Source organism: Syngnathus scovelli, chromosome 10, assembly GCF_024217435.2.
Source record: "Syngnathus scovelli strain Florida chromosome 10, RoL_Ssco_1.2, whole genome shotgun sequence".
NCBI lineage: Eukaryota > Metazoa > Chordata > Actinopteri > Syngnathiformes > Syngnathidae > Syngnathus > Syngnathus scovelli.
In genome coordinates this window covers 10,746,443-10,762,500 of record NC_090856.1, presented here as the reverse complement: position 1 = coordinate 10,762,500, position 16,058 = coordinate 10,746,443, and the positions used below count along the sequence as shown (strand labels likewise).

At 42.9% G+C, this 16,058-nt stretch overlaps 2 protein-coding genes across 4 annotated transcripts; both read right to left on the bottom strand.

The window, feature by feature from the left end:
* Positions 1-2,878: 2,878 nt before the first annotated feature.
* On the bottom strand, positions 2,879-6,709 carry uchl5 (ubiquitin carboxyl-terminal hydrolase L5). The gene is made up of 11 exons (XM_049718031.2): positions 6,454-6,709; positions 6,021-6,084; positions 5,856-5,961; positions 5,193-5,318; positions 5,030-5,091; positions 4,781-4,911; positions 4,580-4,643; positions 4,304-4,406; positions 3,646-3,759; positions 3,373-3,471; positions 2,879-3,226 (listed from the first exon to the last, which is right to left on the bottom strand). Exons 1-11 carry the CDS (start codon positions 6,527-6,529, stop codon positions 3,182-3,184), a joined length of 990 nt encoding a protein of 329 aa, XP_049573988.1. The 5' UTR covers positions 6,530-6,709; the 3' UTR covers positions 2,879-3,181.
* A 155-nt stretch (positions 6,710-6,864) lies between these two features.
* glrx2 (glutaredoxin 2) lies at positions 6,865-8,603 on the bottom strand. 3 transcript variants are annotated; one of them, XM_049718065.1, is made up of 4 exons: positions 8,513-8,603; positions 7,776-7,842; positions 7,310-7,486; positions 6,865-7,199 (listed from the first exon to the last, which is right to left on the bottom strand). In XM_049718065.1, the coding sequence occupies exons 2-4, from the start codon at positions 7,839-7,841 to the stop codon at positions 7,038-7,040; spliced, it is 405 nt and encodes a 134-aa protein (XP_049574022.1). In that variant the 5' UTR covers position 7,842; positions 8,513-8,603; the 3' UTR covers positions 6,865-7,037. The 3 variants fall into 3 exon arrangements, with proteins under 3 accessions (XP_049574022.1, XP_049574015.1, XP_049574005.1); XM_049718058.1 differs by lacking the exon at positions 8,513-8,603 and adding an exon at positions 8,331-8,506; XM_049718048.2 differs by lacking the exon at positions 8,513-8,603 and adding an exon at positions 7,917-8,152.
* Positions 8,604-16,058: the final 7,455 nt, after the last annotated feature.

Sequence of the window (16,058 nt, the reverse complement as noted above, 5' to 3'; positions counted from 1 at the left end):
GGCAGACTGTCCCTCGAGCCTGTTGCGCATTTGCTGTTCAATGTGGAAGCCATCTAAACATCTGACTTATTATTTCAACCACCTCTATAGTAATAGGTAACGTCCATCTCAGTGGTGAGAAAAAAAAATAGATTTTCAGTTAGCGTCATTAATTTCTTAACTGTCTTTGCTTTTACATGTCTAATATTAGACATATATTAGATATATCTAACACCTTTCTTCAAAAAAAATAAGAATAGAATATTCTCAAATTTAGAATAAAACTAGGAAATATATACATAGGTATTCATTATTTGTTTCAGATCTGTGCGGAAAAACTTGATTGGATCTCGATCTGGTTCAATTGAGGACAGTCACTGTTTTTTTATTTATTTATTAATTTTGGTTGAAAAAACTTTCGTGATGGTTGAAGTCACGCTGATGCGTAATTGCGCCTTCACGGTGAATCCATACATTGTTTGCTGTCAGTGAGGTTGACGTCAGACCGGACGTCGGAAGCTTTTTATCTCTTGGAGGACTTGTAGTAAAACCTGCAGGTTTTCATTTCTTACTTGAAATTATCTTGATGACAGACCAGCGTATTCGAGGGAGTACTTAAGGTGTGCGTGCGTGCAGTTATGTAAACACTGGTGCCCAAAATAGGCTCAGCACACATTCTGCTTTGTAGACGTGTCACGGACCCCAAACAGGCACACAATGTGGGCGGGTGGAGTTTTCCTTCTTCTGATAGATGCGGGTGGAAAGGGGCGTTTGCGCTGTTGTGAGAGTCAACACTGTGCTGACCAGCCAATGAAAGCAGCATCTCTTTAAATTCAGCACAGAAGAGGTTTTAACATTGTGGAAGTAGAAATAGGGTCACTTGAGTCCATGCCAAAAAACATTCAGTGAGAACTGCAAGATGACGCATGTATGCTTTGTACGGAAATAGCAACCAAGTTTAACAATGCCACTCACAAGAGACACGCATGGATAGGATGACTGCAGACGTGCCAGCGATGTCTGTAAATCCGCTTTGGCTACATTCTTTCGATCCACTGTTTATGTTTTAGATTTCTGGACAATTGACGAGGACTAATGACGTCACTTTTGCCGATTTAAAAATCAGCTCCACTTGTCAGAAAACTGAAAAATCATGAAGTGACTGTGCACATTCTCCTTTCCACTTAAAACTGCCATTTACGCACCCTCATGTCGGGTATACGCTTGGGGAGGATTGCGCAACACTAAACCATGGACGTTTAGTCGTAAATCTGGCCTAATGGATTTGAGCACTTTATCTCTTGCATGAACAAAAACAGAATCCATCCATCCATCCATCTTCTTCCGCTTATCTGGGGTCGGGTCGCGGGGGCAGCAACTTTAGGAGGGACTCCCAGACTTCCCTCTCCCCAGCCACTTCATCCAGCTCATCCCAGGGGTTTCCAAGGTGTTCCCAGGCCAGGTGAGAGACATAGTCTCTCCAGCGCATCCTGGGTCGTCCCCAGGGTCTCCTACCTTTGGGACATGCCCGGAACACCTCCCCAGGGAGGCGTCCAGGAGGCATCCTGATGAGATGCCCGAGCCACCTCATCTGGCTCCTCTCAACGTGAAGGAGTAGCGACTCTACTCCGAGTCTCTCCCGGATGACCGAGCTTCTCACCCTATCTCTAAGGGAGAGCCCGGACATCCTGCGGAAAAACTCATTTCGGCCGCTTGTGTCCGGGATCTCGTTCTTTCGGTCACGACCCATAGCTCGTGACCATAGGTGAGGGTAGGAGCGTAGATTGACCGGTAAATTGAGAGCTTTGCCTTTTGGCTCAGCTCTCTCTTCGCCACGACGGACCGGTACAGGGTCCACATCACTGCCAACGCTGCACCGATCCGCCTGTCGATCTCGCGCTCCATCCTCCCCTCACTCGTGAACAAGACTCCAAGATATTTGAACTCCTCCACTTGGGGCAGGATCTCATCCCCATCCGAAAAAACAGAATAAATGACTCTTAATTCTTGATAGTCAAACCTACTTTTTAAATGTTATCAGGCTTCTATAAATTCTAGGTACCGCGAAATAGAGACAATAACAGAACTCTATACTTCACTTGTAGATATTTGTATTCCACATCGCAGATATTTACAACTGAATTGAAGTTATCTGTAAAGGACAAACATTTGACATGAAAATTATGGATAAGAAGGCAAAATACACTAAAGTGAAGTGAATTAGGTATCTAAAACACGTATCCAGTCTCGATTTAAATCAATAAAGGCTTTCCATATGGATGCATTTAATATAAGTAAGATGACCAGAGGCGGCTCAGTGGGGCACTGGTTAGCACGTCCGCCTCACAGTTAGGAGGGTGCGGGCTCGATTCCACCTCAGGCTCTCCCTGTGTGGAGTATGCATGTTCTCCCGCGCCCACGTGCTTTTTCTCCGGGCACGCCGGTTTCCTCCCACATTCCAAAAACACGCTTGGTAGGCTGATTAAGCACTCCAAATTGCCCCTAGGTGTGAGTGTGGATGGTTGTTTGTCACTGTGTCACTCTGCAATTGGTTGGCAACCAGTTCAGAGTGTCCCCCGCCTACTGCCCGATGACTGCTGGGATGGGCTCCAGCACGCCCGCGACCCTCGTGGGGATAAAGCGGTACAGAAAATGGATGGATGGATGAGGACCAGCTGATAACACAAAGGAGAGTCAGAGCAAGAAAATTGATTGTTGTAATTCCTCTTCTTTGCCAGTAGGAGGTAGTCAGGGACCAGTTGCGTGACTTTCGAAAAAATTACACCGTACTAATCATCTTTATCTATCTATCTACATCCATCCATCCATCCATCCATCCATCCATCCATCCATCCATCCATCCATCCATCCATCCATCCATCCATCCACACACACACAGTTTACAAACGTGACACTTTTATTATGAAAATAAGACAATTTGAGCATGTTTTCCTTCAATCATGCACATCATCTGAAGAACACACAAAGAGTGTCGTCTGCTACAACTGCAATGCATTTCACAAGTCTGGATGCACACAAAGAGCAGGAAGGACGTGCTTGCATGACATCCGACGGCCATGGACGTGAATCTGGCAGATGTGCACAATCTGGATGTGGCTCACAGGTAAAATCAGGACTGTGTGTGTGTGTGCGTGTGCGTGCGTGAGTGTGTGTGGCTTCTCAAGTGTGACGATGACTACAATTACTTGGCTTCCTGGGCTTTTTTGGCACTCTGTTTCTCCTTTGCCTGGCGAAAGAGATAAAACAGAGAAGTCAAAAGGAAGTCTCATCAAGAAAACACAAGACTATCAGTACTTGTTTATTTGGATCTACCCCATCTGATTTGAGAAGCACATTTGGAAGCCTAAAAATAAAAAATGCAAGTCATCTCACCTTCTCCACCAAAGTGATTAACTGCTGGTGCTCAGCCAACGTCTTCAATAACTCCATAATGAAGGGAAGATAGTTGTGCTTCCGTCGAATGTTTTCAACCTGTGTCAATTAACACAATCCAAAAGAGAGGAAGTGAGTGACTAAAAAAAAAAAAAAAGACTGCAACAATGATTTAAAAAAAATGAAACAAAAATAAACAGTAAACACACACTTGCATGGCAACATAAAAAAAGCCAGCGTCAAGTGCAAAAGGACAGCTGAAGAGACACCGACCTTATATCTTTTAAGTTTCTGATTTTCTTCCTCGATAAGTAGGTGGTACTTTGCAATCTCCGACTGAATGGAGCTCAGAAATGTGCCGCTCTGGTCCGTATCCATCGGCTCATCCTAGAAACGAGCACCGGCAAAGACTGAGATGAAGGCCTTTCCGTCACTTGTCTTCTTATCAAAATGAAATGGAATCGCTCATCTGCATATTTGCTAAAATCAGCCACTCTTTCATTGAACGCACGGTAAAGAAACATCAACAGTATTTTGGCTGACCTTCTGTCACCCTGCGCATTTTGTCAGAATGACTTTGCAAGATGACACTCGTAATGGAAGAATGGAGGTATTTCGGGAAAATTCTCATTGTGCTACTGGCATTTCGTAACCTGAGTAAGCAAAGGTTACAGGGCAACAGAAAGTGAGCAACAATCTTGTTCAAGATGTATTGGTGGAGTTGTTTCTTAGTGTGTCACCTTATTTTGTAACGCAGCGTGCCTGACTCTTTTTCAACGCATTTTTTTTTTTTTTTTAGGTTGCAATTGGTTGTATTTGTTGCTATGTGACGCAAAAGGATTGAAAGCGAACCAACGTCCACTGAAGCGGGAAAAGAGGATCTCAAATAGGGTGAAATGTTCCCATCCGGAGATGTTCTGTTCTTTCTCACCTCAGTCAGCTGAGTCTGAAGCTCGGCGATCTTCCGCTCGTATATCATTTTTCGGTCGGACACGATGGCCATTAGATTGAAACGAATTTCTCCCTCGCTGTACCTGGGGGGAATGCGATTATGTCACGTAGAGGCAAAACAATACACTCAATGGAGCAAACTACAATGCCAATTATGTAGAATTAAAATTATGAGAGTATGTTTTTGTCTGTGTGAGCATACGTGACAGAATTTTTTTTTTTTTTTTGTGTGTGTGCTTTTGGTGGAGATACTCACTTTTGTATTCTTTTCTCAATGACCGGACGGACCGCGCTGATCCAGTCATCCTGGTTGCAGGCACCTGGTGAAAAGCAAATGTAAACCAAAAGAATTTTATTGCTTGGCTCCTTGGATTTTTTTGGTTCTGGATGCGTGTGATTTTTTTTTTTTTTCTTTATATAATGCCGCGATCAAGATGTGGCTTTGTTGCGTGCATACCGAGGTCAATTGGTCCTTCTCGAAGTCCATCCAGCTCGTAAAGTCGACCGTTTACGGGAACATAACTCACAAAGTGAAAGGCGTCTTCATCTTTTGCGGACGACTTTGCATCAAACTCAAACATTTGCTGCCTGCAAATTGCAATCAAGACTCACGATTAAGATGGACACCAACCATTTAAATTGAGCTGGTACATTACACAAATTAAAAATCACGACAATCAAAAAGAATCTTCCAGACTGAGGTTACCTGGCAAAGCCGTTGTGAACTTGTCGGATAACTTCCGAGTTGCTCAGAGCCAAACCTTTCATCTGTGGACCAAAACAGGACATCCACTTTTCATTTGCAAAGTACTGTTCCAAGAGTAGTTGTAAAAATACAATTGTGAAACGGCAAATATGAAGAAACATACTGCAGCATCAAAGCTGTGTGAAAACTCTCTGAACTCGGTTAGCGTGTCTCCAAGCAGCATGTCGGAATGGGAGCAGTTGAGCAGAACGCTGACGATGGCCTGGGTGGCGCAAGCGTTGTTGATGACCTGAAATCAGCAAGCTTACATGTGGACTACGGAAATGCTCTTCCCATTTGCGATAGGGCATAAAGACAGGCCGAGTAGTATGAATGCAGTTTTCTAAATGATAATGAAGAGGGGGCCAGGGAGTCAAACCTATTGCGCACATGTTTTTGCTTGTGGCTCTAATAACTGGTTTGGCCACCTTTAGTTGATGATCCAACTTTGGCGTAGCTGTCAAGGAACTCGGCCCACTCTTCTTTTCAGAATTGCCTTAACTCAGTCACACTGGAAGATTAACAAGTGTGAGCTTCCTGTAATATGGCAATGTTCAACCACTACAATAAATGTGCACTGCAGGTTTGGGTAATCCAGTTTTTTGCCAATAATTTTTTCTGATCCTCAACAGTCATTGCAGATCATGAAAAATTAAGTGAGGTGGTCGATTATCTTTGTTGCGTTTTGCCCTTTAATAGACTAACATAAAATGAGATCACTGGCAACAGGAAGGTAGAGGTTAGGACTACTCCATACAGATGCCATGTTGACAAAAAAAACCCACACCTGTTTGGCAAAGAAGATATGGTCGAGTCTTGAATCCTGTACAATGGATCCTGCTGGCTCTTCACCCGCTTGCCACTTGAAGAGGAAGATCAATCCATGGACAGGCCTGCAAGAGAGCTTGTAAATGACAATGCATGTCCTTGTAAGCGCCACGATTTTACATACTTCAAGTTGTCAAAGTTCTCTGGATCCATACTCCATATCTCTTCGACCTGTGCACCTTTGCAACCTGAAATGACACAAAGGCGCGGGATGTCATTATTAGAATGTTGAAAATTCCAACAGATTTGAAAAGTGGAGTCGTTCAAAACCAAGGGATGGTTTTCACGCGCCGTAGTTTTTGAACGCTGAGTAATGCTAACCAATTAGCTCATTTGATTATTGTTGCGCAAAAACGTGAACGATTCATGCAAAATGTGCTACATGCCAGCATGACTGCTTCGCTATTGAGTGGGGCATCTTTCATTTAGCCTACGCAGTCGTTTTGCAAACGCACAGCTCATTGTGCACTTGCCTTGAGCTGTGCAGCAAGCTACAAGAGTTAGCCTCATAAATCAGCAGCAGTGCATTCGCATTCTAGTCAGTTCAAATCACTCACCGAACCCCTTGATCAGCTCCGTGAACACCCCGGGGTCACTCTCCATGAGACACCACTCACCCGCACTTCCAGCCATGACGAACAATGTTGTCAATGCGGTCGAGATACAGGGCACATTTACCGCATGCAAAGCCCGAGCTAGCTTGTTCCAAGGGTGCTTCTTTCAGTAGTCGAGCTAACGTCAGTGCTGCCTGCACTCAGGATGGAGACCGTGGCCGGGCAATGTGTGCTAAAACTGGGTGGGCTCGTTTTGCCGCACAGCGTACATACGGTGGCGGGCGGTGGCAGCAATTGAAGATAAATAAATTAAAAAAAACAAATACAGTTCCCCTAAATGCGTCTCCATTGGCATCCACACAGTCATTGCATTTTTTCAAGAATGTTTGAGGCCCATAAAATATACTTAGCGGATGGGAGAGGCATTGTTTTGTTTTTATTGTTCAGAGATCGTCTCTTGAAAAAAAATGTATGGAAATAAAACTTTGATAAATAAGACAACAGTCTTCAGCAATATACAGGTGGGAGCGCACAATTTAGTAAACATTTATAAATACATAATTGAAAGACATCCAAAGAACGGTTAGTCATTGTGCAGCTTCAAAGCGTCCGCTCCCCGAGCCTTCCGAGTTGCGATCATGGCAGGGAGCACACTGATTGATCAGGGGCACCAACTTGCCCTGCTGATGGAGCTGCTTGGTATCCGAGCCGCCGCCGATGCAGTTACCGTTAATGAAGACTCTCGGCACCTGAATGCAAACATTTCGTGTTTGTCATATTGCATGACTAAGTTGAGCAGATTGATTTTTTAATACAAACATTCAAAACACAAATCCCAGAAGCATTGTAAGATTCTCACTGTTCTGGCACCGGTCATCTGAGCTAAGGCCTCTTGTAGTCTTCTCCCGTCATCATGTTCATCAAGTTCGATGACTTTGTAAGAGGCACCTATTTCGTTGAACACATTTTTGGCCATTTTGCAGTATGGACATGTGGTCTTGGAAAATATCACAACGCAGTTCTGGGACACCAATTCCTGAAAGGTTTCAAAATATCAGATTTTTTTTTTGTCATAGACAAATAAAAAATAATCTTTTATGTCAGGCGTATCACTGGCCTGCTATCCCAGGCATGTTCACAACATAAAAATTGACACCCAAGACTCACTGTTCATGTCAATTTGCAGTTGTAATTGTGAGCCTGACATGATCAAACATGTAATAATTTCATTGTATTTACATTTTCATTGCTTTTGTTTGGATTGGAACAAGACATGATCAACTATACCTTTCTAATTATTAATATTAATTCAGGGCTCTACTTACATGAACAAATTTCACACATGCTGCACTGGTTGATCCTCCCGTTGTGGAGGATGCAAAATTCCCCATTCTGAAACGAGATGAAATGCACTTACTTAAGAATCCACAACATTGATGACTATCATAGAAAGCGCTTCTCATGACCTTGAAAATGGCACTACATCGCAAGAACTGGTCAAAGTAAGGATGAAGTAAAAGTACAGAGTTGCCGGTGTTAACTTCTGCAGATCCATGACTGGTGGTTCTGCAGCTCACGGGTTTGGAAGCTGCGTTGTTACACTCTTTTTCATGTCGTAACCAATTGATTTGCACAGGCGTGGTGCGTGTGGTTAATCCTGGATTAGAAACCAAATTGGCTGACGTAGTGAACACCTTCAAAACTGGCCACTTGGCCACTGTCTCACGATGGGGCACAGTCCCACTCTTCAGAGGAGCTAATCTTTGCAAAATGGATTGATCGCCACTGTTTTGCTCAGACCCTAGTATCCATAGAGGTAAAATGCTGTGTGTGTATTGATTTGTTGAGATAGCAAATGACTGCATTGTGCACATAATGACCTTCGACAACGGTTCCACACCACTCGAGAAAAAAATCCAGCTCGGGAAAACATCGACAAAAAAAATGTAATAACCACCAGATGAAATATGCAGTCAATCTAAAAGGATACTCGTAACACTATTGCAACTAATGATTGTCATCTCATGTTTGTTTACTACGTCCTTGTTGGCTTGACGCTTACCTTACATCGACACCGGAAGTACTACACAACCCTCGTCGCAGCTAACTGACGTCACACATGTGATGGTGATGGTGATGGGAGGCGTGTCGAATGCAGTTGCAAAGCTTTTATAATGGACAGTTTGTTCTTTTTCTTGTTTAAAAAAATCATGCATACAGCATATAGCAAAGCTTTTGTGATGGAGAGGGACACACATTTTTTTTGTTCCTTTATACATATATGCATGATTTTTTTAAAACAAGAATAAAACAAAAAAATGTCTATCTATCTATCTATCTATCTATCTATCTATCTATCTATCTATCTATCTATCTATCTATCTATCTATCTATCTATCTATCTATCTATCTATCTATCTATCTATCTATCTATCTATCTATCTATCTATCCATCTATCTATCTATCTATCTATCTATCTATACACATAATTATTGAATGAATAATTATTGAATGGATAATTTGGGTTCACCGCAATGTTGAAAAAGAAGCATAAAGAAAAGTCAACATAAAGGAGCACTGTGTTTTGATTGGGATACACATTTTTTGTCCCTTTTCTTGTTTAAAAAATCATGCATATATATATATATATATATATATATATATATATATATATATATATATATATATATATATATATATATATATATATATATATATATATATATATGATTTATATATATATATATATATATATATGATTTATATATATATATATATATATATATATATATATATATATATATATATGATTTATATATATATATATATATATAGAGAGAGAGAGAGAGAGAGAGAGAGAGAGAGAGAGAGAGAGAGAGAGAGAGAGAGAGAGAGAGAGGTAGGTAGGTAGGTAGGTAGGTAGGTAGGTAGGTAGATAGATAGATAGATAGATAGATAGATAGATAGATAGATAGATAGATAGATAGATAGATAGATAGATAGATAGATAGATAGATAGATAGATAGATAGATAGATAGATAGATATAGATTATATATGCAATTATTGAATGAATAATTATTGAATGAATAATTTGGGGTCACCGCAATGTTGATAAAGAAGCTTAAAGAAAAGTCAATATATAGGAGCACTGTGTTTTGATTGGTAATAGTCCTGTGGTTGACTGAGCAGAAGTATTGTTTTGTGCTGTGACTCACTTTATTGACTCAATTCTTCACCGCAGCCAACGTTTTGCTGCTAATAAACTGATTTGGATCTTGTGTGACTGCAGCCCTGCTGGGGCTGTCCTGCTTGACAACAAAGACCACTGAGTGAAGATGCTTCAATCAAGCAAACGCGGGCAGCAGCGCAGACATTTCAAATGGGCACTTTTGTTTGTTTTTTGTTTTGAAATGAATCGCCAACTCCCACATGCTTCTCTTTGCCATGAGTCAGCTTTAGTTTCTGCGCATCTCATTTGATAGATTGGACGCAGTGGCTTGGGTCGGCCGAGCAAGCCATTGCTGTTGGCGCTGACATTTGTTTCAGGGAAGGTTAGTATAATGTGTCAAGTTAGTTTCTCCTTCCTGTTGTCACCACCAATTGCTGCTTTGGCTGGAGGGACTTGTGGGGGGGTTGCAGGTGCCACAAACTGGATTGGTGGCACGTCAGGTTAACTTTGAGACATGCACATGCACGTGCGCGCTTGTCGCCGTGACGGTTTGGGGTCGGCCTTCTTTGAATTCAGGGTGCACGCTATCCAGCATGTGTTTTCTTTGATAGGAGAAGTGGATGGCACTTGTTTCAGAGGCTCAAGGTGTCAAAGGACATTTCACGGCTTCTTGAGCACAGTAATCCTTGAGATCTTGATACAGGCCGGCAAATAAAACGGCCTCGAGGAAGAGGCTGAAACGCTTTGTGGACTCCACTTCCACGGATATGTGTTAATTGTCTGGTGGCCAATGAATAAGGTCAACCGCACTGTGATAGATGGAGGTGTCTTGATTGGCCAAATATATATATTTTTTAATCACACGTGGGTCCTGGCACCTCATTAATTAAAAAGGGAAGTCATACAATGGACATGGTGAAAGGCTCACTTGGGCGTCATTTCAGTTTTTAAATTTTCACATTAATGAATCATTTTTATCATGTCTCTGAATTAGCTAATAGCATGAATTTGAGCATGAAATTTTATTCGTCGGTATGTGCTCGAGTCTAATAATGCACGAACCCTAATAATGAGAAGAGTAAAGCAAATTGAATTTAAAACAATTTAAAAATAAAACGAACTGCGGCTCGGTGGCGCACTGGGTAGCACGTCCGCCTCACAGTTAGGAGGGTGCGGGTTCGATTCCACCTCCGGCCCTCCCTGTGTGGAGTTTGCATGTTCTCCCCGGGCCCGCGTGGGTTTTCTCCGGGCGCTCCGGTTTCCTCCCACATTCCAAAAACATGCTTGGTAGGCCGATTGAAGACTCCAAATTGTCCCTAGGTGTGAGTGTGAGTGCGAATGGTTGTCTGTCTCTGTGTGCCCTGCGATTGGCTGGCAACCGGTTCAGGGTGTCCCCCGCCTACTGCCCGATGACGGCTGGGATAGGCTCCAGCACGCCCGCGACCCCCGTGGGGACTAAGCGGTTCAGAAAATGGATGGATGGATGGACGAACCAGACCCTCCAAAATTGTGTTTCGATTTGCCCTGTCTCGACCTTTGAGAGGGCCAACTGAATTTCTCCACTTGCAGGTTCCCTTCAACAGTAGTCAGTCAAATTGTTATGATATGTGCTATTTCTGTTTTATACACAAGAGGGCACAGTTGCTTCGTTGTGCTATTTCCTATTAAAGATGCAGCCATAGCATATCATATAATAACAATAATAACAATTATAACATTATTGTTAATAGTAATAATAATAATAATCGGCAGCACGGTGCCGCACTCACAGTTCAGAGGGTGCGGGTTCGATTCTACTCCAAATTACCCGCAGGTGTGAGTGCGAGTGCGGATGGTTGTTCGTCTCCGTTTGCCCTGCGAATGGCTGGCAACCGGTTCAGGGTGTCCCCCGCCTACTGCCAGATGACAGATGGGATAGGCTCCAGCACGCCCGCGACCCCCATGAGGACAAGCAATGTCAGAAAATGGATGGATGGATGGACGGACGGACGGATAATAATAATAATGTGTAAGTCAGTTATCTCCAGTGTATTAGTTGTACTTGGTTTTTTGCACACTGCTTTTATTAAATTCAGCGATCAAATGTGCCAATCAGTCTGAAATTGCATTTAGAAAAGAAAAAAAACATGGCTTGTGTCGTGAGCAGCTGTGCCCGATGCCGCCTTTATCGCTAATAATCCTCAGCCCCCAGCGCTGTGGGCGGCGGTAGATAAGTAAAGTGTTGCCCTGCTGGCTGTGCAAGTTGGCCATCCATCTTGCAACTCTTCTCTGCTTCCCTTGTATTTACTTTAAAATCTTTTCCCCCGGTGTCGTTTTTATCAGCTGCCTTTGGAGGCCCCAGAGCAAACTGCCAGTGTTCAATGGGATTTTTTTTTTTTAACTACAGCGAGAACCTGTGCTACAATAAACATTTTATCAGCGGGCCAATAATCTGTTTGAGATAGCACAGAGGCAGACAAGAAGCGGTTGGTTGAGGACGCAGTGAGTGTTACTTTGTTTTTGGACAAAAGTCAGATAGTGATCTCAGAATATTGATCCCGGAGAGATATATGCACTCTTAATTGTAACGATTGGTTGTGTACATAACTGCAACCTGGCTCCCAAGTTATTTTGCTACGTTTTAATGAGGATATACAATGTCCACCCCTATTTGGTGTTATTTTGTACAGTCATGAAGTAATATATTTAGCGTGTTGTTGCTTGGTTGTCATTTCCTTTCTCATGTGAGTTTGCAAAAGCAGCTGGGACAATATGAACTCTGGGTTCACGTAATAAGCACACACTCCCAAATAGATGAGGGGAGCAGCAATTCCAAACCAGCCATGAAACCTATAGTGTCACCGATAAGGCATCCAAATAAAAATAATTGTGCATGCTCTTTTCTTTCTTCCATCCTTCCATATTTGTCCGCCGGCGGGGTGTGTTTGCATTTGTGCATTTGCCGCGTGGCCCCAACTGTGTCATCACTTGCCATCCTCTAGTGTTGCCTCTCCGTCATTAATATTGTTTCTCTCGCCGCATAACTCAAGGGATCAATCACCGGTTGCCACGGAAACAAAATCAGCCATGCAGGTACTGTATTGTGCGTTGCTACGGCTTTTGCCTGTGCAAACGCTGCACACCGCTTCAAATACCGCAAAAGATATTTAGTGCGAGCGGTCCTCTTGAAATGCTGCAACCTGCCACACTTTGCACGGTTCAATTGGAACTGTGCATCAGGGGCGCGGCCAGCTTGTTCCTTTGCCTCCAAATAACCAGTACGCTCAGGTGCATTTTCATTCCACTGATGCTTCATATTTCTCTACAGTCTCATTGGAATCCACCGTGTGGTAAATTCATTTGACTGGACCTGATTTGGAAAGGTCACCTTTGACAGCACAAGACCAAGCAGGAAGTCAGTGTGTCAACTTCCAATACGGGATTGTTTTGTGGCATTGAAGCACAGGGTCACCAGGACTCTTAAGAATGAAACCAACGTGGAGAACGTGTTAGTGCCGGACACTATGCAAGAGCTCCGGCGTTCCTCTGTGGAAAGAGAAGAACACTGCGGGTATTTAGCGTATCATTTGGGGGAGAAAGAATCGTGTTCCATTTGGGACGTAACAATAAATTGTGAACCGCGACGAATGGTTTTCTATGGCTGCTCTTCCAGCTGACAGAGCCTTTCCCGCACGATTGGCTTTATTTGCACTGCAGGATGGCAATGGTGGACTGTAGCTAATGTTGTACATCACAGGCAAGAGCTCGGCAACCTTGCGAGGGAACCCTTTCTTTGCATAACAATGAGAGAACGAGGCGACTGCCAGAGACGGACTGCCTCAAATTTACAAGCTCCCGCATGCATTAAATAAACAGAGCACGCAAATCCGAGAAGATGAATCGGGGGAAAATAGTGGCATGCTGCAACAGATGAAAACAGCAACATTGACGAACCGAATAGTCATCTGACTTAATTGGAGGAAATAAAAGCGGCCAAGCATCTTGGCAAGGCTTCATTAAAGTATGATTAGGAAGATTAGCCAGCCTGTTAAAATATGAGCAGAACATCTGGCCTCTATGTGGGCCGCTTGTGTTCACCTCACTTTCTGTTTTGGTAACATTTCAGCATTTAGATTGGAGTGAAACTTTCCAAAGGTCCTGCAGCAATACAAGATAACAACAAGTGCAAAGTTGGAGCAGATAAACTCAAATTCAAGCCTTTGTGACATTACGGTTGTTAAAGCACAAGTGGCTGCCGGCTGTCTTGCTCAATCTTCTGCAAGCCTGGCAAACACTGCCGTCGTCCTGTGGAAATCAACTCTTCTTTGCTTGCCACCTCGGTAGACAAAAGATGGGGCAAAAAGTACTGAAGAAGAATTTGATGCAAAACCCTTTCTTTCAGAGACGCTCCAATGGCTGCGGTGAAACCTTTTCTATTTCACCTCAAACTTCCATGAAGGTTCATCATTCATCCTTGAGAAGAGCTATTTGTCAGGCCACAAGCCTGGCTTTTACGGAAAGGTCAGGAGATTTGTTTGATCCTGAAGTGAATGTTTCTCAGTGTGATTTCTGAAGAACAGTGAGCTGCATGCCTTGTTGGACTTTGATCAGCTCCTCCACTCCATCATGACGGACATCTCAATCCATTCCCCCTGTTGGCCCCTATTGCACATTTACAGCAGCACAATACAGATCAGTCACTGCCCCTTTGCCATTCATTCATCACCCCCCTCCCTCTTTTTCATCTGACCTCCTCATCCTGTGTTTTTCAGTCTATCTGCTGAACTTGTCTCTCAGCCGACTCAGTGCAATCTTGATTTCCCCCCTATGCGAACAAAGAGCCTACTTTGGGCGCTTGGGTTCTTCCTGCTCCCTCTCCTCTTTCTTATTCACTTTTTGGCCTCGCCCTTTTTGATTATTTGTCGACGGCAGCCGGATACGAGTAATCTAGCAGTCTTATTGCATCGGACATGCATGAATAATACCTCGCCTTGTTCCCAATATCTCCTCACGTTAATCATGACTAATGGCGGCGGGTGATGAAAACCGGGGTGCAGTACTCCATAATTGCACCGTGCAGAATCAAATAAGCTTCAAGAAAGGCATTTGGATTGTCCTTGACAATTGGTTTGTCATTTGGAAGGCTACTGAGTATTTTAGGAAACACTCAGAATCCGCACAGTGTAGGAGTTAAAGACTGAAGTTATGGTTCTACATCACCTTGCAAGCTGGACTCCAGGTCAGGTCATGTCAGATTTATTTATATAGCCTGCCATCACACATGGCGTTTGAAATTAGCTAGCTAGCTAGCTCGCTAGCTAGCAAGAACACTCGGAATCCACACGGTGTAGCCAGTTATGACTGTAAGCGGTTAAAGACTGAAGTTCTGGTTCTACATCACCTTGCAAGCTTGACTCCATATTACGTCAAGTCAGATTTATTTATATAGCCTGCCATCACACATGTTTGGAGTTAGCTAGCTAGCTAGCAAGATAGTCTCTGGAGGAGATGGGTCATTCTACTGGACTGTCACTGCTTGCATTATTTTCTGTCTATGAAAAGCTCTTCCAAAGCAAGATAAAAGCCAATTTGATCCATTGCCTTTCTTTTATTTTCTTGCTGAAGCAACGCTAACAGCCTTTCATACTTTAATTAAAATCCAAATGTATGGGGGGTTTTTTCAGCACAATATTGTATGCACCCTGGAGACGATGACCTTAATGTTTAATTCATTGCTCATTACTCAGCCTTGAGATTGTATCCTCACATTATGCATACTTGATCGGAACGGCAAATGTTTTGAATTGTTTTTATTACACATCCAATACAACTTTTTTTTATCATTTATTATCGAAGATTGTTCATCATCTAAAAAAAAAAAAAAAATTGAAACTAGGGGATAGAATCTAGAGGGGATCGATAGTATGCATATATGTATGTATACACGTATTTTATTCATAAATAACATTTGAGGTCATTTTCATGCAAGAGAGTGCTAGAAAAAAAAATTTGTCCTTGATACAGGTGACTATGATCCAAATTAGCTTGTGCTGCAAAGACAAAGAGATGGCTGGTATTTATATGGCTCAATTAAACTGCATTAAAGGAAAGCATCTGATGATGCAATTGAGTGATCAAAAAGAACCTTATTTATCTCACTTAGTTTTTGAACCATCAAAACGAAGCTGCTGAAATGCGATCATAGAAATGACGTTCAGACTAGCTGCAAAAGTCGATGCTGGTGAAAGGTGAATGCGACTCACACTGCGCCAGCGTCAATATGAAGGCTCGTCTGTCTGTCTGCGCCATGTGACCATCAAGAGTGTAGCCTGCCTTTCACCCAAAATCGTCCGGGATGGGCTCCTCCTCCCCGTGGCTCAGCACGAGTAAGCCAGACTACGAGTGGATGGATGGATGAATTCAGTTCATTTAATCACCAGCTGCTCAAGTGAACTTC

Coding starts and splice junctions, on each gene's coding strand:
- uchl5 (XM_049718031.2), bottom strand. CDS start 6,529: ATGGCTGGAAGTGCGGGTGAGTGGTGTCTCATGGAGAGTGACCCCGGG. Junction 4,912..5,029: donor GTTCACAACGGCTTTGCCAG/GTAACCTCAGTC, acceptor TGCAATTTGCAG/GCAGCAAATGTTTGAGTTTG. Junction 4,644..4,780: donor AGAAGGACCAATTGACCTCG/GTATGCACGCAA, acceptor GCTTTTCACCAG/GTGCCTGCAACCAGGATGAC.
- glrx2 (XM_049718048.2), bottom strand. CDS start 8,005: ATGGATCTGCAGAAGTTAACACCGGCAACTCTGTACTTTTACTTCATC. Junction 7,843..7,916: donor GATGTAGTGCCATTTTCAAG/GTCATGAGAAGC, acceptor ATCTCGTTTCAG/AATGGGGAATTTTGCATCCT. Junction 7,487..7,775: donor CATGTGTGAAATTTGTTCAT/GTAAGTAGAGCC, acceptor GAAACCTTTCAG/GAATTGGTGTCCCAGAACTG.